The sequence below is a fragment of the Nicotiana tabacum genome, chromosome 9 (assembly GCF_000715075.1).
Source record: "Nicotiana tabacum cultivar K326 chromosome 9, ASM71507v2, whole genome shotgun sequence".
In the NCBI taxonomy this organism is placed as follows: Eukaryota; Viridiplantae; Streptophyta; class Magnoliopsida; order Solanales; family Solanaceae; genus Nicotiana; species Nicotiana tabacum.
This window is the reverse complement of record NC_134088.1, coordinates 5,641,641-5,663,011: the sequence shown is the minus strand read 5'-3', so window position 1 is coordinate 5,663,011 and position 21,371 is coordinate 5,641,641. Positions and strand designations below refer to the sequence as shown.

The 21,371-nt window shown below is 37.9% G+C and overlaps 1 protein-coding gene across 1 annotated transcript; it reads left to right on the top strand.

Moving 5' to 3' along the window:
* The first annotated feature begins 6,961 nt into the window (after positions 1-6,961).
* LOC107763539 (replication factor C subunit 1) lies at positions 6,962-21,371 on the top strand. The gene is made up of 23 exons (XM_016582025.2): positions 6,962-7,140; positions 7,282-7,360; positions 8,446-8,562; positions 10,072-10,647; positions 10,730-10,797; positions 11,029-11,104; positions 11,179-11,240; positions 11,329-11,465; positions 14,315-14,478; positions 14,575-14,763; positions 14,877-14,998; positions 15,069-15,276; positions 15,626-15,679; positions 16,236-16,405; positions 17,351-17,441; positions 18,426-18,607; positions 18,702-18,741; positions 19,123-19,247; positions 19,896-19,968; positions 20,043-20,135; positions 20,224-20,467; positions 20,830-20,877; positions 21,008-21,371. Exons 2-23 carry the CDS (start codon positions 7,358-7,360, stop codon positions 21,160-21,162), a joined length of 2,997 nt encoding a protein of 998 aa, XP_016437511.2. The 5' UTR covers positions 6,962-7,140; positions 7,282-7,357; the 3' UTR covers positions 21,163-21,371.

Here is a 21,371-nt window from a genome sequence, read left to right as displayed (position 1 = left end):
GGGTTCAGGGCCTTATACAATTTATTGTGATGCATCTTGTATTGGGCTTGGTGTAGTGTTGATGCGGGAAGGCAAGGTCATTGCCTATGCTTCGCGGTAGTTGAAGATTCATGAGAAGAACTATCTAGTTCATGATTTAGAGTTGGCAGCCATAGTTCACGCATTGAAGATTTGGAGGCATTATCTGTATGGTGTGGCATGCGAGGTGTTCACGGATCACAAGAGTCTTCAGTATTTGTTCAAGCACAAAGAGTTGAATTTGAGGCAGAGGAGGTGGTTGGAGTTGTTGAAGGATTATGATATCACTATCTTATATCACCCGGGAAAGGCCAATGTGGTGGCCGATGCCTTAAGTAGAAAGTCAGCCAGTGTGGGCAGCCTTGCTTATATTCCGGTCGGTGAGAGGCCGCTTGCTTTAGATGTTCAGGCCTTGGCCAATCAGTTCGTGAGGTTGGATATTTCTGAGCCTAGTCGGGTATTATCTTGCATGGTCGCTCGTTCTTCTTTATTGGAGTGTATCCGTAATTGGTAGTATGATGATCGCCATTTGTGTGTCCTTAGAGACACGGTGCAGCGCGGAGGTGCCAAGCAAGTTACCCTAGATGATGATGGAGTTTTGAGATTGCAGGGTTGAGTGTGTGTGCCAAATATGGATGGGCTTCGGGAGTTGATTTTAGAGGAGGCCCATAGCTCCCGGTACTCTATTCATCCGGGCGCCGCAAAGATGTATCAGGATTTGCGGCAACATTATTGGTGGTGGAGAATGAAGAAAGATATCGTGGCATATGTGGCTCGTTGTTTGAATTGTCAGCAGGTCAAGTATGAGCATCACATGCCTGATGGGTTATTTCAGAGGATTGAGCTTCCTGAGTGAAAGTGGGAGCGGATCACTATGGACTTAGTTACTGGACTCCCGCAGACTCGGAAGAAGTTCGACGCAGTATGGGTCATTGTTAATAGGCTGACCAAGTTAGCGCATTTCATTCCTGTGGCAGTCTCCTATTCATTCGAGAGGTTAGCTGAGATCTATATCCGAGAGATTGTTCGTCTTCATGGTGTGCCTGTGTCTATCATTTCGGACTGAGGTACGCAATTTACCTCGTGTTTCTGGAGAGCAGTTCAGCAAGGGTTGGGTACGCAGGTTGAGTTGAGCACAACATTTCATCCTCAGACGGACGGGCAGTCCGAGCAGACTATTCAGATTCTTGAGGATATGCTCCGAGCTTGTGTTATTGACTTTGGAGGCTCGTGGGATCAGTTTTTGCCTTTAGTAGAGTTTGCCTACAACAACAGCTACCAGTCGAGTATCCAGATGGCTCCTTATGAGGCTTTATATGGTAGGCAGTGTCGGTATCCAGTTGGGTGGTTTGAGCCGGGAGAGGCTCGATTGTTGGGTACGGATCTGGTTCAGGAGGCTTTGGACAAGGTCATGATTATTCAGGATAGGCTTCGTACAGCTCAGTCCAGGCAAATGAGTTATGCAGACCGCAAGGTTCGAGATGTGGCTTTTATGGTTGGAGAGCGGGTATTGCTCCGAGTGTCGCCTATGAAGTGCGTGATGAGATTTGGGAAGAAGGGCAAGTTTAGCCCTAAGTTCATCGGTCCATTTGAGATTCTTGATCGAGTGGGAGATGTGGCTTATAGACTTGCGTTGCCGCCGAGCTTATCAGTCGTGCATCCAGTGTTTCATGTCTCCATGCTCCGGAAATATCACGGCAATCCATCCCACGTGTTAGATTTCAGCACTGTCCAGTTGGACAAGGACTTGTCTTATGAGGAGGAGCCGATAGCTATTCTAGACCGACAGGTTCGTCAGTTGAGGTCGAAGAGTTTTTCTTCTGTTCGTGTTCGGTGGAGAGGTCAGCCTCCTAAGGTATTGACCTGGGAGTCCGAGTCCGATATGCGGAGCCATTATCCCCATCTTTTTCCTGACTCAGGTACTTCCTTCTTCTGTCCGTTCAAGGACGAATGGTTGTTTTAGAGGTGGAGAATGTGATGACCTTTTGGGTTACCTTGATTTAGAGTTACCTTGAAAACCTCATTTAGAGTTACCTTGATTTACGTGCGCAGTCCGGCCGCGTAGCTGGAAAGCTTAAATATGAAATTTTGTGAAAAAATGATAAGTTTTGATTATTAAATGAATAAATTTGACTTAAGTCAAACTTTTGGGTAAACGGACCCGGATCCGCGATTTGATGGTCCTGGAGGGTCCGTAGAAAAATATGGGACTTGGGCATATGCCCGGAATCGAATTTCGAGGTCCCGAGCCCGAGAAATTAATTTTTAAAGGAAATTATTTTCTGAAATTTTTTAAGGAAATTTGAAATGAATCTGATTAGAAAGCGATAGTATCGGGCCTGTATTTTGGTTCCGACACCCGTTACAGGTCTTATATATGGTTTAAGTCATTTATGTAAAGTTTGGTTGAAAACGGACGTCGTTTGACGTGATTCGGACCTAAATTGCTAAATTTGATACTTGATGAAGTTTGAGAAAAAATTCTTGATTTTGAGGTGTGATTCATTGTTATTAAGGTTATTCTGGCAATTTGATCGCACGGATGAGTTCGTATGATGTTGTTGAGTTAGTACGTGTGTTTGGTTAGGAGCCCCGAGGGCTCGAGTGTGTTTCGGATGTGTTTCGGTAAGTTTTCAACTTAGGAAAAAGTTGCAGGTCTTAGAAGCCAGGCCTCGCGGTCCCCGGTGGGATTTGTGCGGTGAGCAAGGACAAGCCTCCGCAACCGCGCTCTATTTCTTCCGGTCCGCGGTGGAGCTCCGCGGCCGCAGTCCTTTTTATGCGGTCCGCGGTAAGGGTCTGAGAGGAGTATATTTAAATGGACCTTTCAGTTATTTTCCACTCTTCAAAACCCTAAAACATAAGGGGCGATTTTTCAAACAACCTTTCTTCTCCAAATCATTTGTAAGTCATTTTTAACTAGTTTTCTTCAATCTTTAACATCTTTTAACATGATTTTAACTTCAAATCAATGATTTTCATGGGGGGAAATTGAGTGTTTTGGGTAGAACCTAGTTTTTTCAAAAATTAGGGATTTGGACCTCGATTTAAGGTCCGATTTCAAAACAAATCATATATTTGGGTTCGTGGGGGAATGGATAATCGGGTTTTGGTTCGAACCTCGGGTTTTGACCATGTGGGCCCGGGGGCTATTTTTGACTTTTTGGGTAAAACTTTGGAAAACTCATTTTTCATGCATTGGGGTTGATTCATTTAGCGTTTATTGATGTAATTAAGTAATTTGGGACTAGATACGAGCGAATTAGTGGTGGAATCAATGGGTAAAGCTATAATTGAAGCTTGAGTTGTGTTCGAGGCATCGCTGTAAGTGTTTGGTCTAACCCTATCTTGAGGGATTAGGAGTTGTGTCCTATTTGCTATTTGTTTCTTGTCGAGTACGACGTATAGGCATGGTTACGAGTATCTATGCGTTGGTGTCAAGCATGACCGTGAGTTTTATCTTGTGATTTTCATGATCTTGTTGTATTATTCATGCCTTGGTGAAGATTTCTATTTGTTGTATAAAGTTGTGAAAAGAGTTGTGACCTATGAACATTGAGGAGCGTTGGCTCCAGTTGTATAACGAATTGTGAAAGTATAAGTGATAATCGAGATTCTAGAGCATTGGCTCGAGTTGTGAAGTGAATTATGAAGTAAAAGTAAGAAAGAGAAGAGATCATTATGTTGCCCCCTTGCCGGGATATTGTTGAGTTGAGGTTCCCTTGCATTGTGTTCTTAATTGATATTACGGACGCTTAGGTTGATGATTTTTCGTGTTAGGTGTTGTAACAAGTTTGGTTATAGTTGGGTAGTTAGGTATTGTAACAAGTTTAGTTATAGCTGAGGTAGTTAGATGTTGAAACTAGTTGAGTTATAGTTGAGATAGTTAAATGTTGGAACAAGTTTGGTTATGGTTGTTTCTCCCTTGCCGGGACGCATATACTTGTACTATTAAGTTCCCTTGCCGGGATAGTGTAGTATATTGTTGATCCTTTGTCGGGACGGGTAACTATGATTATTGCTGATTGTGTATTTGGAACGGGTTGCGCGCCGTAACATTATTAGATATCATATTAGATCGGATTGCACGCCGCAACAGTTATATATGTGGATCGGGTTGCACACCACAATAGATATTATATTGGATCGGGTTGTACGCCGCAACATATATTATATTAGATCGGGTTGCACGCCGCAACAGATATTACATTGGATCGGGTTGCACGTCGCAACAGTTACATATGTGGATCGGGTTGCACACCGCAACAGTTACATATGTGGATCGGGTTGCACACCGCAACAATGTTAAATGATAAGGGATCGGGTTGCGCGCCGCAATAATATTGTCATTGTATTGATTGTAGACATCGAATGTTCTTTCATACTTTATTAAGTTTCTGATAGAATTGATATGTTTCCCCAAAGCATGTTTCCCCCTCCTTTTAAAACCTTTATTACCTGTTTATATTTCTGCTGTATATGGTGTCTGGTTCTAGCCTCGTTACTACCTTGCTAGGATTAGGCCAGACATTTACCAACACATGGGGTCGGTTGTGCTGATACTACAATCTGCACTCTGTGCAGATACTGGAGTGGCACTAGATCAGCAGCAGTAGGGGAGCCAGCCTTCAGTCCACCGAGACACCGAGGTAGCCTTGCAGGCGTCCGCAGGCTCGACGTCTCCTCTATCTTTTATTATGTTCTGTTATCTCATGTATCCTAGACAAACAATGTTATTTTTCCTTCAGACTGTTGTATGTAGTACTCTTAGTAGTCCGTGGATATTGTGACACCAGTTTCTGGGTAGAGGCATGTATTGACTTACGAAACATTCTGGTTTTATATTTATTTAAGACTTCCGCTTAAATCTCATATTCCACTGTCATGTAGGTGTTTATCACTTGTTAAAATGAGTTGTAAAAATGATTAACATAGAAGAGTTAAAGATTTCTAAGTACCTGACTTGCCTAGCTGCTATGAGTAGGCGCCATCACGACTCCCGAGGGTGGGAATTCCGGGTCGTGACAGTTTCCATCCTGCAAGTCAAGAGAATAGGAAATTTAGGACATATTTATAGAGAAATCCTTGTATAAATTAAGGACAAGAACTATAAGTTCAGGACCAAGTGTCCTTAGCTTTTGAACTTGAAAATCAAAGTTAAGGACCAAGTGTCCTTAACTTTTGAACTTGGTATTCAAAGTTAAGGACCAAATGTCTTTAATTTTTGAACTTCAAACTTGAAGTTTAAGATCATAAATCCTTAACTTTTGACCTTGTTAGTCTAACTTCAGGACCATGTGTCTTTAACTTTTGAACTTGGATCTCAAACTTCAGGACCAAGTGTCCTTAACTTTTGAACTTTGTAACTTTAAGTTAAGGACGAAATGTCCTTAAGTTTTGAACTTAAGACTCTAAGTTAAGGACCAAGTGTCCTTAAACTTTTCAAAACAATTTGCAAAATCAGGACATTATGTCCTTAATATTCAGAACAACTGCAAAAATGTTAAGGACATTGTGTCCTTAATTTTTTCAATACAATTTACAAAATCAGGACACCAAATCCTTAACACTATGTCTTCAATATGTACTGAATAATCACAGGACGCGATGTCCTTAACGTTATCAATCCAGAAAAGCAAAAAAAGTCAAATTCCTAGCATTAAATTCCTAGTAACGAAATAAAAATCAACAGAAACACACAAAAGCATAACTTACTGTAATTTTATGTCGGTTTTTGGATGAGAAAGTTGAATTCTATAGTTTAAAATCGGAAGAGAAGCTTCTGCAATTTTGGACGATCACAGTCGCTGCTGCTGCTGCTTCGGAAGGCAGTTACGTGTTGCCGCTGCTGATCGTTAATACGGAGCATAGGTATAAGCTTATATCAGAAGGGTATTTTCGTCCAGGTAGGTAAAAGTTTATTAAAACAGTGGTTAAAGACTAAAAACATTTAAAACAGTGGCTTAAAAAAAGACATGTGCTATTAATGACTATCTGTGCACATCGCCCTAGCCCATGCCACACCGCCGAATCCAATACCAATATGTCTTTATTGGGCTTGGACCTTTGCACTGATTTAAGCCCAATTAAACTTTCATTATTAGCCGACTACTAGAAAGATAATACAAAAAAGCAGCATCAGTTAATGATTAACAGGTATGGAAGTTAAATATTTTTACCAATAAATTCAGATATGATAATAATAAAGTTCGAGTGACAATCAAGCTACTTCTAAATACACTCCTAATACTTTCTATTTTCTAATATCTTTTTCTATATTTTCTCTTGAAACCAATCCATTCCCTAACACATTTAAATGATTAGAAACTAATTCATTCCATAACGTAATATATTTTTCTATTTTTATGTTGAAAACTTTCCATAACAAATTTTTTACTTTCCATACATTGGATATTTTTACCAGTAAAAAAATGCTATTTATATAATATAACTCTAGTGAAATTATTTTCTAAGGAAAATCACGTGTATATATATACACATATGTTACTTATACTCGTATTTATATTTAAATATATATCATCAATATATATATAATAAGTTTATCTTATATATGTTGTTTCTATACACATATTAATGACATATTAAAATATTAGATTTATTTTTTTGTAAGGTATTTCCTAATAATATACTTTGAATAATACATGTTGTGAGAGATAAAGAAATAAATATCGACAAGAGAAAATAATTAAAAAGAAAAACTCGGTTAAAAAGATTTGGGAAAAATTTATTGTAGATTCAATTATAATATCGAAGGCTCTATCATCAATAACGTTAAAAATACATCCCATAATTTATGTCTTCCGTTCACTCATCAATGCTGTGCATAAATTTTACAATATGCTAGTATTGTAAAAAAATTGTTATTTATGAAATAAACTAAAATTAATGTTATTTTTTAAATACTCTTTGGAAAGGGATTAGGCGTGTAAAAATCTCGATAATCCCAGCCGAGTAGCTTCCCAAAAAAAAAAAAAAAAAAAAAACTCTCAAAATAACCCGTAAAACCCCAGTCGAAAATCAAAGTCTCAAATTCTGAAAACCCTACACCGGAGCTACGTTGACGGTAAATGGCCGGTTAATCCCCGCCGACGAATTCATAGCTTGGTAATATGCTCTTGCTTTTCCCTTTCGCAGCATTGAATATTCGTGTCATTTTTAAAATCTTCTTCACGCAGTTATCTCGTTTTTGAGGTTTGTATAACAAAATTGTTCATGCACTGGTTCGATTTTTCTTTTTGTTTTCAGGTGGAATTTTGAAATTAATCGAAAGTTGAAGAAGGCATTGCCTATTGAAGATAGTGCATTGTTACAAGTCACAAAAATGGTACTTGTTACTCATGTTTCAGTTTATTGATACTTTTTTTTTTTCAATTGACAATATTGTTTCTGTATAATTTTTGGTGGTTAAGATTTTAATTCATAGAATTCTGACCATTTCTTGATTTGTGCATGCCCATGTTAATCTTCTCTGTATTTTACCACTTTTAACTTTTCCCACGTTTTAAAATACTCCTTTTGTTTCATTTGTGTGCCAGAGTTTGACTTTGCACCGAGTTTAAGAAGAAAAAAAAAGACGTTTGAAACTTGTGATCTTAAAAGCTTAAAGGGTTATTTGTGTAGCTATGAAAGCTTCTCATTAAGAGTAAAGTGGAAAGTTTAATGTTAAATTATTTTTAAATATAGAAATGTGCGATTCTTTTGGGAATAGACTATAAGGAAACAATTACACCTCCCAAACAAGTTGTGGTCTACTATATGACTCACTGGACATGTTCCATTGTTTATGAGTATTCATCGTGATTTGACCAGTTTTATGCTAGCTGCTAGACTACCATAACCCTCCTCCTTTATTTGGAATTGGGACCACTGATGGAGTTTAAAGTGCTTAAATCAATCAAAGTCATAAAATTTCTCCACCAAAATCTTCCCTTTACTATGAAGATTAATCATGATTTGGCTAGTTCTATGCTGGCCGCTAGACGGCCACAACCTTCTTCCTTTATTTGGGCTTGGGACCGACAATTTGAGCAAGCTCACCGGTGGAGTTTAAAATCCTTAATTAAATCAAATTCAGAAAAAAAATATTTGTTCACCGAACTAATTTTCGAAGTACTATTTCAGCATTTTCGTTCACTACTTGTATAATAAATACTAGTGTCTTAAACTCCATATGCAATCCGATTTTGGTACTCTGAGACAATTCAACTTATCCACAATAACTTTCCCCAAGCATGTACTATTGCACACATACACTGTAGTAAAAGAACACATACTTAGCATATGGCAAGTGTTAAGTTGTGGTTTCTGGGATTTTCAGATTGAAGTATGTGATGAATTTTGTGTCTGTCAAATATTAGAATTTGAGATGCATGGTTTAAGAGTTTGATGGTATAGTTCTGTGTAATACAGTCAGATATCAGAAAATGGTTCATGAAGCAGCATGACAAAGGTACGGGTAATGGGAGTATGTCCAAGAATAGTGCTCCAGAAAAGCCTTCAGCAGAAAAGTCTCCTCCAGGAAACCTGGTAAGTATTTTGTAGCTAGATCATTCTTCCAATTTCACTTGCTTTCTCGTTGACCTCTCGTATGGTTTAAGTGTTTGTTAATGTAGTTGCCTATTTCTTGTTTCTTGACCTGTTACGATTGCGTGGAATGGTGGGGCTGGCTTGTTGTTTCTTTTTGAGATTTCCTGAGAGTAATTTCTTTTCTATCGATTGCCTTGACCATGGACTTCTACTTCAATTATTTTATGAGCAACCGAAAGAAAGAAATGGAATGGAGTCATTTGAGGGAGAAACAGATTACTTGTTAGAACGGCTTTTTTGAAACATGAAAGCAACAAAGCGATGAATCTAACAGATGAGTCAGAATAGATCGACTTTCCCCCTTACTTGGTATGGTTTTTTTCTTGTGGATTGGGTGCAAATAGCTAAACACGTCTACAAGGGAAGAAAAAGGTGTAAAGCTTGGAAAAGACGGAAAGTGAAATATGATATCAAGTCTAGATGAGTGTAATTTTCACTTTAGCTGCCACTCTTAACTTTTTTAAAATTTGAATAAGTTCATGAGCTATAAAGAAATAGAATGAATGGTAACAATCCCTGTGGGGTTTGTCAAAATTTCAGGGGCAGTTAGTCACCAGAACTGAGACTGACACCAATTCGGGGTTTGGGACACTGCTAATAGTTCCAGCAAATCATTGAAAGCTGACATTTTTTTACCTAAAACCTATAGCTTTTAACTCTACCCATCCATAACCAATGTAAATATTGAATAAAGAAATATACTTGATAACGGGAAATAGTGGAAAGGAATCTACTCTAGAGAGTTTCTGTCTTTCTCTCTTATACTTGGGGCCTTTCCTTCACGTTGTTGAATGATGGCTCCAGCTATTTTGAGTTATGACTATAAAGTCTGCAAATAATATGCATATATGGCTGGATCTGCTGGCTTCAGATCTTGAGCTCTTCCTTTTATATGCATGTGATTTAGTTCATCGCTTACCTAACCATTTAAGAAAGAGAGGGATATCTTGATTACATATTTCTGGGGAAGTCTTATATGTCAAGTGCTTGATAAAAACTTCAGCATCAAGACACTTGGCAAATCTCGTCTTCTACGTTGTGGCTCTTTCAGCTTTTCCTAGAACCATTAGGGTTATACAAAGTATGATAGAAAATTAGGGGGAAATTGAACTAATCTGAAGGTCATTCGGAAATACCATGAAAACTTAGTATTTTCACCTATATTAAGAATTTTAAACTTCTGAACTTTAACTCCTTGTTTATAACTTTTGCAGTAAAATAAAAGTTGGTCACCATCAATAAGTCCTGTAAAATATTGTTGATCTTTAGCTTTTTTTTTTAAAAAAAAATATTTTCTCATCGTTGGGTATTTTAGCTAGTAGGTAGAGTTTTTGAGATGGTGGAATGTTTCTACTGGATTATCTAATGCAATTTCTGAACTTTGAGAACCTACGGACAACAACATCTTTTGTTTTGTTAATCTTATTTATTGCATCTAATGGACACTAGGTACAAGAAGGACAAGAGACTGCCGGCAGAAGGAAAACTAGTAAATATTTTGCTACAGACAAGGTGAAGGCAAAAGAAGAAAAAGTAGAGGAAGTATCAGCAAAAAGAAAAGCTCAAAATGCTGGTGGAAGTTCATCAGTTAATGAGAAGCCACCAGCTGCGAAAAGAATTCACAAAGCTGAGGATGACGATGACTTTGTACTGCCTGCATCTGCAATGGGATCCAGAGGTGCCACTCCTGCCAAAAAGTCGGCAAGTGGCTCTGGAAGGGGATCTGCACGGAAGTATGTGATCAGTGATGAAAGTGACGATGATCTTAAGGATACAAAATCTGATCCCAAACCTACTGGAAGAGGGCGTGGTGGACGAGCAGCTCAGACTGGTGGAAAAGGCATCCCTCTTGATGAAAGTGATGATGATGCCTCAGCTGATAAGGACACCAAATCTGGTGGACGAGGGCGTGGTGGTAAAGGACCATCTGCAGCACCAAGTGGTGGACGAGGCAGAGGTGGTGGAGGACGGGGCGGTTTCATGAATTTTGGTGAAAGAAAAGACCCTCCTCACAAGGGGGAAAAGGTAGAAGCCTTGCTGAAGCTATTTTCTTTTACAATTAAGAAGTTGTCTGAGTTAATAAAATTGTGGTCTTTCCACTTTGCAGGAAGTTCCTGAAGGTGCCCCAAACTGTTTAGCTGGTTTGACTTTTGTAATTAGTGGAACTCTGGACAGGTACCTCATTGAGTCTGTTTGTATATTTTTGAAGAGATATTATGGGGATAAACCCAGGGATGTATTTGCATAAATATCTTTATTGCTTATAGCATGTAAGACTCACTGCAACTGATGCACTATGTAGAAGGCCAAGTCTTTTCGTCTCTGTGTTACCTTTTTTAACTTCTCTCAGTATTGGATATGTAAATGACATAAAGCTAGACATTCATTCGGTTCTCATGCTTTCAGTTTAGAAAGAGAAGAAGCTGAGGATTTGATTAAACGCCATGGTGGTCGTGTTACAGGATCTGTTAGCAAGAAAACGGTATTGTCTGTGCTTATAAATTTTTGCTAAACTTAATTGTTTTACAGTGTGTTTTTCACGCTGTTCTGTTGCAGAATTATCTTTTATGCGATGAAGACATCGAGGGACGGAAATCCTCTAAAGCCAAGGAACTCGGGTTTGTTTCCAATGTCAATGCATTTTCTCATTTTCCTTTTTCATTTGGTTCCTGAACTAATATTGGTATCCTATACTTTTGCAACTAGAACTGCATTTCTCACTGAGGATGGTTTGTTCGATATGATCCGGTCATCAAAGAAATCAAAATCAGCTACACAGCCCGAGTCAAAGAAATCAGTGGCCACTGTTGTTTCTCCTGCAAAGAGAAATTCACAAAATACAAGTAATTCTTAGACTCATTTGCTTTCCCTTTTCCCCAGACCCCATTTATGGGATTACACTGGGTTCATTGTTGTTGTTGTTGTTGTATTTTCTTTCCCTTTTCATTTTCAGTGACTTGTTTATTTCTGGTGATGTACTCATTCTTAGATGAAAGATGAATGGGTTTATGATATTTTTGAACAGTGCCTCTAAAGTTCTGTAGGCACTTCAAAAAGAAGAGAAATAGGAGAATGTTGGGTATATATTTTGGACGGAACTCTTGAAAACTAGAATTACTTGGGAATGCCAAACAGTCTGAATGGCTTACAGAAAGAAATAATAGCATATTTTTTTTTTGATCCAAAACAAGAAAACAGTGTCAGCAATTCCCATTGCCATATAAATGAATGGGACCATAAAAAACCATCATTTACATTCTAATTTGGACTGTGCAAGTTAAGACTCTTAGAATTGATTCAATAAGAAAAGACAATGCTAGAAGCTTTTAGATGACAATTTTTTTTTTGTGATAAGTCAAGGCTTGCAGGGAAAAAGTGAAAGCTTGTTTTAAGTATTAACCCTTCAAAAGTGGCACGGAGATGTGCTGTCAGATGTACAAAGGTACAAAAAGTATAATGTCACTAACTGATAAAAAAAAGGTATAATGTTCCTACGACTACCTATCTTTTTTTGGGGTTGATCAATAGGTATATGTTATTAACAAAACCCCAGGGGTGCAAGGTTTCGATGTTAGAAGAACACTGGACTAACTCCATTTGGAAATCCACCTTTGCGTCCTAATGATTCAGTTTTCTATTTGGTCAGTAAGTTGGCAAGGTTAATTAATGATAATAGTCTGCCAGCACTAAGATGGTGCCTGGTGTATACAAAAGTGGACTCTCCCTTTTACGAAAAAACAAAAGAAAGGACCTCCTCTATAAAGTTACTCCTTAAAGAGCTAATGAAATCTATCATTTTATGCACATCATATACATCCTGTGGCCTACACCTAAGTTGCACGGACTTTTCGATTTTGGTGCCGTTCCCGTCCCGATACGAGAACGGGACGGGAGCGGGATACGTCCCGGATTCGGTTAACCGACTCCGGACACTTTGACCGGAGTCCATCGACAAATTTGGGAGAAAAATTGAGATTTTGATTTCTCAAAATAAAAAATAAAACAGATTTAGGAGAATGAAAGAATAATGTCCATCTTGGAGAATGAAAGATTGAATTCTACGATATTCATGTAAGTTTTTAACAGAATCTCTCAAAATTTACAATATTTTTATTAGCCGAATCCCCGCACCGTATCAATATCCGGATCCGCACCCCCGAATCTTAAAATTTAGATTTTGCCGAATCCGATACTCGGATCCGTCCCCATATCAGATACCCGCACCCGAGTCCAAGCAACTTAGGCCTACACCATAAAGCCAGTAAACATAAACATCTGTACTTTAAATTGTATATTGAACTTGCTTTGCACACAAAGCACCTAGCATTCCTTTCATTGCCTTCCCAACGTGACAGCAAGTCTTTCAGTCTTTGGCATCAGCCATTTAAGCCCAAAATAGGCCCAGAAGCAGATCCCAAAGTTGTTTAGCCATCATAAAAATGGACGAAAATATGATTCCATGTTTCTTCCTCTCTATTGCACAAAGAAGCCATTGGTTTGTCGCTTATACCAAAGAAGTGATGGTGGAGGGGGGGTTATCATTTTCTGGATGAAGCCATGCGCTTCGGAAAAGCGTGGCTTTAAACATGACACACAAAATGACCCAAATGAGAAGCAGTCGATTCTTTGAATCACAACTTTGAGTATTTGGATTAGCATCAACTTTATTGTATATTGGATACTTGAAATTAGTTATTCTCATTGCAATTTGATTATTATAATACTAAATTCGTATATGTTTGGTATTGTTTCATCTTTAGTAAATTGTGCTCTTCTCTTCAAAGAAGCTTGCGCTTTACTTCTCGCTTTTCACTTCAAGCTCGTGGACCTTGTTGCTTTTTGGCGCTTTTTGCTTTTAAAAGCTCTGGATATCTGCCGCAAAATTAGTTTATTACAAAGAACCAGAACTAAAAGTATATACATCAATTTCCTTCAAAAAGAAAAAAGTATATACATCAATTTAGGCTCCTGTATTGAAGGTAATAGGGACAATTTAGGCTCCTGTATTGAAGGTAATAGGGATATAAGTTGCTGAAAGTTTATAAATAATCCCTCCATCTTATATTGTGGGGGGCTGTTTGACCCACAAAGTTTAAGAAACAAAGGAAGATCGTTGAGACGTAAAAACAAAGGAAGATTGTTGAGACGTAAGCTGAATCTACGCAATGTACCTAAATTACCCGACTATCAAATAATTAAGTGAGAGTTGGTGAGAGATCCATTTGTCTTTTCATATTCCTCTCATAAATATTTGAACTTTATATCAACTGGGTCCCAACAAGTCATGCTATTAAGGGTAAAATGGTGATGATAAGATTTATGAGTTTCCAAATACAGAGATGTGATTTTTCGAGATAAATTAACATGGAAAGTGTGGCACACAAAATCGGATGGAAGAAGCACTAAATAGCTGAGTGGTGTATGTAGAAACGGAAACGTGGTTGGCATCCTGGACGGGGAGGGGAGCAGCCTGTAAATAGACTAGACAGCTGAGTGATGTTAGCTTACTTCCATGTACAGTAGGAGAAAGTGCTTCTGATCTCTCTTGTTTTAGATTGGTGAAAGATGGGGAATATCAAGCCCGATAGACAATGGAACATTGTGTTTCTGGTGCCTCTTATGCTGAGGTGATACTTTCACATTCTTGACTTTGAGCCTTCATGGCCTAAAATGCGGCAATGTCGTTTTTTAGGTGATGGAACTGGAAGCACTGCCACAAAGATTTTAGCTGCCAAAGAATTGACACCTAGTGCATCTCCTGCCAAGAGGAAAGGCCAAGCTAAAGAGTCTTCACTACCATGGACAGAAAAATACAGGCCCAAAGCTATTGTAGACATAATAGGGAATAAGTCACTGGTATTCTTCTATGTTGCTTTCTTTCTTTAATGGCTACACTTTTGAATTAAAAGTATCACCTGGAGTAACTTTACCTTCTATATGGTACACGATCAGGTAGAACAGATTCAGCGTTGGCTGGAGAGCTGGGATGAGCATTTTCTAAATGCAGCTAGTAAGGGGAAGGGGAAAAAACAGAATGACTCTGGTGCTAAAAAGGCAGTTCTGTTGAGTGGTATGCCGGGTATAGGGAAGACTACATCAGCAAAGGTGGTTAGTCAGCTACTGGGTTTCCAAACCATCGAGGTATTTTCCTTTTAAATGGTGAAAATTCTCGGACTGTAATCTAATCATTTTTCACTTACTCTTTCTTTCTGTTGGATGTTGGATTAATATAACAGTACCTTTATTTTTTTTAGGTAAATGCTAGTGATAGTCGTGGAAAGGCTGATTCAAAAATTGAGAAAGGAATTGGTGGTAGTACTGCAAATTCCATAAAAGAACTTGTTAGCAATGAATCCCTAGGTGCTAATATTGGCAGGTAAACCTCTGCTTTCTTGAATGTTTGTATCAGAAGTATGATATGCCATAATCCATGTTGATGATTGTAGATTGCACCATCAGAAGACTGTTCTGATTATGGATGAGGTTGATGGCATGTCTGCTGGAGATAGAGGTGGTGTTGCCGATCTTATTGCTAGCATCAAGTTATCCAAAATTCCTATTATCTGCATTTGTAATGATCGCTACAGTCAGAAATTGAAGAGCCTTGTCAATTATTGCTTACCAATTGTCTTCCGAAAACCGACCAAGCAGCAGGTCATTTCCACAGTTATTCTTGTCATCTAACAATTCCTTCTTTGGGTAAGAGCAATAATAGGATGGTATAAGTAAAGAAGGAATTGTTAGATGACATATTCTTCTTGCACTTAGTTATCTTTACTTGATTTGAATTTTAGTGCTGAATTTCTCCAAATGATGCACTACACTAATGATTATATGCTAGTCAGTGTACCTTCCACAGTGTCCTGTTATGGACAAGATCCAAGCTACCCTTAGCTCCAGTAATGTTTCTGGTGTTCCTTGCTGGATCTTCTATGGTAGATATAAGAGGTAAAAAAATTTTGTTGAAATTTTTACAGCTAATAGTGAGAGTATGTTTTGACAGATGGCAAAAAGGTTAAAGCAAGTGGCAAATGCTGAAGGCCTTCAAGTCAATGAGGTTTTATTCTCTTTCAACAACTTGCATAAGTTCTTACATGTTGAAGAAGATGTATTTAGTAATATTTGGAACTATCCTATCGCACTCAAAAGCCATCATCCCCGATAAAATGTGAAAATTGGTTTCACTTGTCAACATTTGTGGACTGTTGTACTTGGTTTGATATTGGTGGTTTCTTGAAGTGCATGTAGTAAAGTAATCCAGATCTGAAACACCAAGATTAAGTCCTATGAATTTTGTTGTGGAGAAAGTAAGAGTTCAATTTTTTCTGATCAAGTAAGGGATGTCCAAAAATATGAATTGTTTTATGCAAGTAAATCCCTAGTTGTTCAATTAAAAAATCTCAATTTGTACTTCTTGTGGAAATAGTGACGTGTATTTGTGTCAATATATATTTATTTGAGTACTTTCCTGCTTAAATTTGTCGGTAGCATGTATAATTTGGTGGTGCACCTACAAAACATACGGAAAACATTTCCTTTGTTGTTGTCTGGGCATCCATCTGCAAACTTTCTGAGATTCATGATTGATTTTCTTCTTCTATTTCTTTTTCTAGATTGCTCTTGAGGAATTGGCAGAACGTGTTGGTGGCGATATGCGTATGGCTCTAAATCAATTGCAATACATGAGTCTCTCTAAGTCTGTGATCCAATACGATGATATAAGACAGCGCCTTCTAAGCAGTTCAAAGGATGAAGACATCTCACCCTTCAAAGCTGTCGAACTGTATGCATGTCTTCGATTCAACCTCTCTTTACCATTTTACCAAATTGATGTGTAATTTTTCCCCACATATGGATTGAACTACGTTGGATTTTCTAGTTGCTTTGTGTCCAAATATATGTGGTAGTGACTATTCCACTACCTTATGTGCCGTTGAGCAGCTTAATCAATAATTAGTAATATTTGGGATAAAAGCACCGAAAACTAATCAGCAATATCATTTAATTAGCCACCTTCCTACTTGTTGTCCATAATTCATTACGGGAGATCCATATTTATATATCACCACAAGCCATAGCAGTGTAAATATTTGGTTATTGTACTCTTTTTTCCCTTTTAGCCTTTGATTTATGTATTTCTTTTACAACGTCAATTCATAACTCCGTCTCATGGGAAATAAGTTGAAAGAGGTGGATGTCAATTTTCCTTACTCAGCTTTATATGTGAATCTTCATTTTAACAGAGTGGGTGAGAATGGATTATGGGAAGTAAGGAGTGGGGTTTAACAAAGAAGAAAGCAGAGGCATTTTCTTTTCCTTGCTTTCGAGGGTGGGGTGCGGAGGGAATTTAAGAAGATTCAGCATACCAGTATGCTTGAAACTAAGCAGTGATCCTCTGTAACTTATCCTGTGGGAGTATAGAGTTGAGTAGTCAGCTTCTTTGAACACTTTTCTCTGATAGAATTTGTATGTTTGTCACTTGCTTTGGATATTGCAGTTTGTTACAAATTACACATTCTTGAGATGTGGACTCCTCTTTTTTTTATTGCTTTTACTTCAAATTCGGCCATAATATAGCTTGCATTGCCTAATGAATGATCTCACTTTAGTACTTTCATGTGACTACAGCATTCACTGCTATCACATTGAATAATTACTTTCACGCTCAGGTCTTGACTTAAATATGATTTTTTTTACTGACCAGTTATGTTTGTTCCTGTGTTGATAGGTTGTTTGATTTTAATGCCAAGAACTTGAAAATAGATCGAAGAATTGATCTAAGTATGAGTGACCCAGATCTTGTCCCGCTTCTTATACAGGTACTCTAGATCCATAAGGTTACTATTTGTGCTTGAAATTTACTCTCGTCTGAGTTAATTTTCCTTTTATATGTCCCTGCCTATTTTTCTCTATATCACTTTGAGACCTTGTAGAACGGAGAGTATTCATTCAAGTAGAATAATATCAATTGGAACTGATCGCTTTGCTGTTTTCTTTTTTTCTTTTCAGTTTTCATACTCCATCTTTTATTTCCTAATTAATTTCTCTTTTGGATTAATTTTCCAAGTTTGGTACCTGATGATCTAACTTATAATGACATGCCCCGAAAAAACCATTATGCAGTAATCTTGTATCTTATTTTAAGCTAGTATATTTAAGCTCTCTTGGTTAGTTGTTCTTATCCTCTAGAAATTCTGCTTTATATGATAGCTTTGGGATATGTATTTACTTAAATGGTCTTGCTTCCATCCATAATTTATGTCTTACATGCTCATTTGTGTTCTTTAGATTGCTATATTGCCACATGTTGAGAACTTCATTGTGTACGAGAGAAGACAGTTGTTTGAGAAGTGCTGAAGGGCTTTGTTCCTGTGTGATGTTTGGGCAGTGTTGCATTAGGATCTATGCTATAAAGCTGACTGTATGCTTCAGATGGTTTATTTTATTTCTTTTCCTTTTTCCTTGTTTTTTTGGGCATGATCATGCTTGTCAGCAGTCTGTGTAATCCTCTTTCTGTTACTTGATATTGTTCTTGGTTGTCGTTTATACCATCTGTGCCATATCAATTGCCTCATTAAACGAGTCATACACAACATAAGGCTAAAAATTGACTTGGTATAGATTTCACGTTGGTATATTAGGATTGAAAAGCTTCTGAGAAAGTATCAGTATAAAAAAAGGGCAGCCCGGTGCACTAAGCTCCCGCTATGCGCGGGGTCTGAGAAAGTATCAGTATGGTTTAAAATATTTTATGAGTAGGCCTCCATATTATTTGGTAAAATGATTTCCCCATGTGATGGCAGGAGAACTATCTCAATTACAAGCCAAGTTCTGTTGGCAAAGATGATGATGGTTTAAAGCGGATGAGCCTAATTGCACGTGCTGCTGACTCTATTGCAAATGGTGATTTAATAAATGTACAGATTCGTAGATACCAGCAGTGGCAACTATCTCCAGCTGGTTGCCTTTCGTCTTGCATTATTCCGTAAGACAATTTCTTAGCGTCTCAAGTTCAGTTGCATCTACTTTTTTCTTATAGTGCTGGCTAAATTTCTTGTTTTTTTCCTACCCCATTGTAGTGCTTCGTTGTTGCATGGACAGAGGCAGACTCTTGAGCAGGTGACTGGTGCTTCTTATTCTCCGTCTATAAGATCTGATGGCTGAGCAATGCATAGCTTTGCTTTCATTTTAAGCACAATATGTTGTGCCTTTCTCTCAAATCTGATGGGTGGATCTAAGTTTGTCTAGAGATCATCATGTTATACTATTAGTTTCCTACATTAGATAATTACAGGTGGTTCAGTATTGGTATTAGATGTCGAAAAGTTGTGAGCTGTTTCCAGAGATGTGGTCTCGGTATATTTTACATCTTATGGTTTCTAATTCTTTGCTTGTCATTTATTAGCTTTCCAGGAATTTTCACTTGAATATATTTTAATTGTCATCCAATCAGGACTTATTTGAGACGGCTGAAATTATAGTGAGGGTTAAATATTGCAGGGAGAACGCAACTTTAATAGGTTTGGTGGCTGGCTAGGAAAGAACTCTACAATGGGAAAGAATTACCGGATTTTGGAGGACTTGCATGTTCACCTACTCGCTTCTCGTGAATCATATTTGGGAAGGTACTTTCTATTTTGACATATTTGACATATTAGTTTTATTCTCATTTTTCATCTAACCTGATACATGTTCATTTCATTGATCTGTATCTTGTAATCTTACATTAATTTTCAAAGACCGAGTGTCTTCATTAATCCACTCAATTAGAGCATGTGTTTCTTTTATTGTTATGTATTCAGTATTTTCTTATTTTCTCCAGCTTATGATTCGTTTCTAATTCTTTGGTATTTCTCAGAATACAAATAATAAGATCTGGTATACAGCGCATGTCCTGATTTCAGACTATTGTTCTAGATTCAGAACTTGTTAAAATTCTTTTTCAATACCTGCATAAGTATAGTTGAAGTCAACTGTGTACATAATCTTCTAAAACGACTGGTGTTTCCATGATGCAATGTCTTGTCCTATTCCCCCTTTTCTGCCTGTGCCTCCTTCCGTGGTTAGTGTTAATCAATTGTTTAAGAGTTAATAGTTGACAAAAAAACTATTGATGTGTTACCTATTGCAGGGTTCCCCTGTTTTGTGTACACTTTTTCTTACAAAATTTGGAAGTCAGTCAAAGTTTCAACTACTTCTTCCTGCACATTGCCTGTAAAACAGTCTTTATGCATTCGTGGTAGTTGTGTAATATATTTTCTCATACATTTCAGGGCAAACCTGAGACTTGACTACTTTACTCTTCTTACAAAGAAGTTGACAGATCCATTAAAACTGCTACCTAAGGTGATTATTCATCCTTAACCCGAATTTCGTTGTGTATATCTGTTTGCATGGTTATATATGAATGTTATTGCCAGGATGAAGCTGTCGAGAACGTTGTGGATTTCATGGATTCGTACTCTATAAGCCAGGATGACTTCGATAATATTGTGGAGATATCAAAATTCAAGGTATGCCATTGTTTTAATCTCTTCTCCTAATTCCTCTGATGCACTTTTAGAATCTGTTCATGTGTTGACTTCACTGCATTTGCATCAGGGACATCCGAATCCACTGGATGGTATTCAGCCTGTTGTGAAAGCTGCACTGACAAGGGCATACAACAAAGGAAGCAAATCACGTGTTATTCGCACAGCAGATTTAATATCCCTTCCTGGAATTAAAAAAGCTCCCAAGAAGCGGGTTGCAGCGATGCTGGAGCCACTAGATGAAGGCTTAGCTGAAGAAAATGGTGAAGCAATTGCTGAAGATGAAGAGAACTCATCAGAGCCAGAGGATATAGGTACATCCCTACTCAGATTACCCCATTAAAAGGGAGCATGATACTGTGTCATTCAATATTCTTACCAGAACAGTTAACTGGAAAATCTTAAAGATAGATAATCCATTGATATGAGCTCCATAGTTAAGAAATGTTGTTCTACACTTGGTTGCAATAGCAAAAAGAAATCATGCACATTATAGTTTGTGTTTCCTTTGTGCCTCTGCAGTAAGCGTTTTCTATTTGCTCTTATTTCAATGTTAGTACTTTTCATTAGGGATAAGTGATGACATTTCTCTAATATAGAAGGACGGTGTAATTCTTTTACAATAATTTGGAGCAGTATTTGATGATGTTATTGCTTGTTTCGGTCAACTCTGCAGATGTTGAGAAAAAGTTGGAGTCAGATCTTCAGAGTCTCAATTCTAAGGGTGAGTGACACTCTGAGCAATTGCATTTTCTTCTTCATTTATCTGCATGTACTTACTGTCTGAGCGTCTTCTACCTACCTGTTAACATTCTTTCCCGTCTTTCCCTTTATCTGCTTTTGTTTTACAACAGGAATCCAAGTAAATGTAGATCTGAAGGGTGCTGGTGGAAAGAAGCCGTCTGCTGGAAGAGGAAGAGGAAGTTCTAGTAGCAGGGAGAAAGGAGGTGCTGAATCCTCGAGCAAGAGAGGTGGCCGGGGTTCTGGAGCTACCAAGAGAAAGAGGTGAAACCCGAAAACATCTTCCTGACCTAATGTCTGTTACAACCATCGGAAGCTGCAGCTTTCCGGGTCTAGCATTTAGGAAACTTTGTTTAGCTATTTGTGTAAAAGAAAAAAGGGGGTCTTAAGTTGATCTGTGTACATTCTACTTGAAGCTGATGAGTAACTATTTTCTGTCTATAGTTTTGGTTTGTATTCAAATTTTGGATTCTCGTG

What these genes read in the sequence shown, in the direction of transcription:
- LOC107763539 (XM_016582025.2), top strand. An exon ending in GAGAAATTCACAAAATACAA is followed by an intron (nt 11,466 to 14,314) that starts GTAATTCTTAGA and finishes GTCGTTTTTTAG; the next exon opens with GTGATGGAACTGGAAGCACT. An exon ending in TTGTCCCGCTTCTTATACAG is followed by an intron (nt 17,442 to 18,425) that starts GTACTCTAGATC and finishes ATGTGATGGCAG; the next exon opens with GAGAACTATCTCAATTACAA.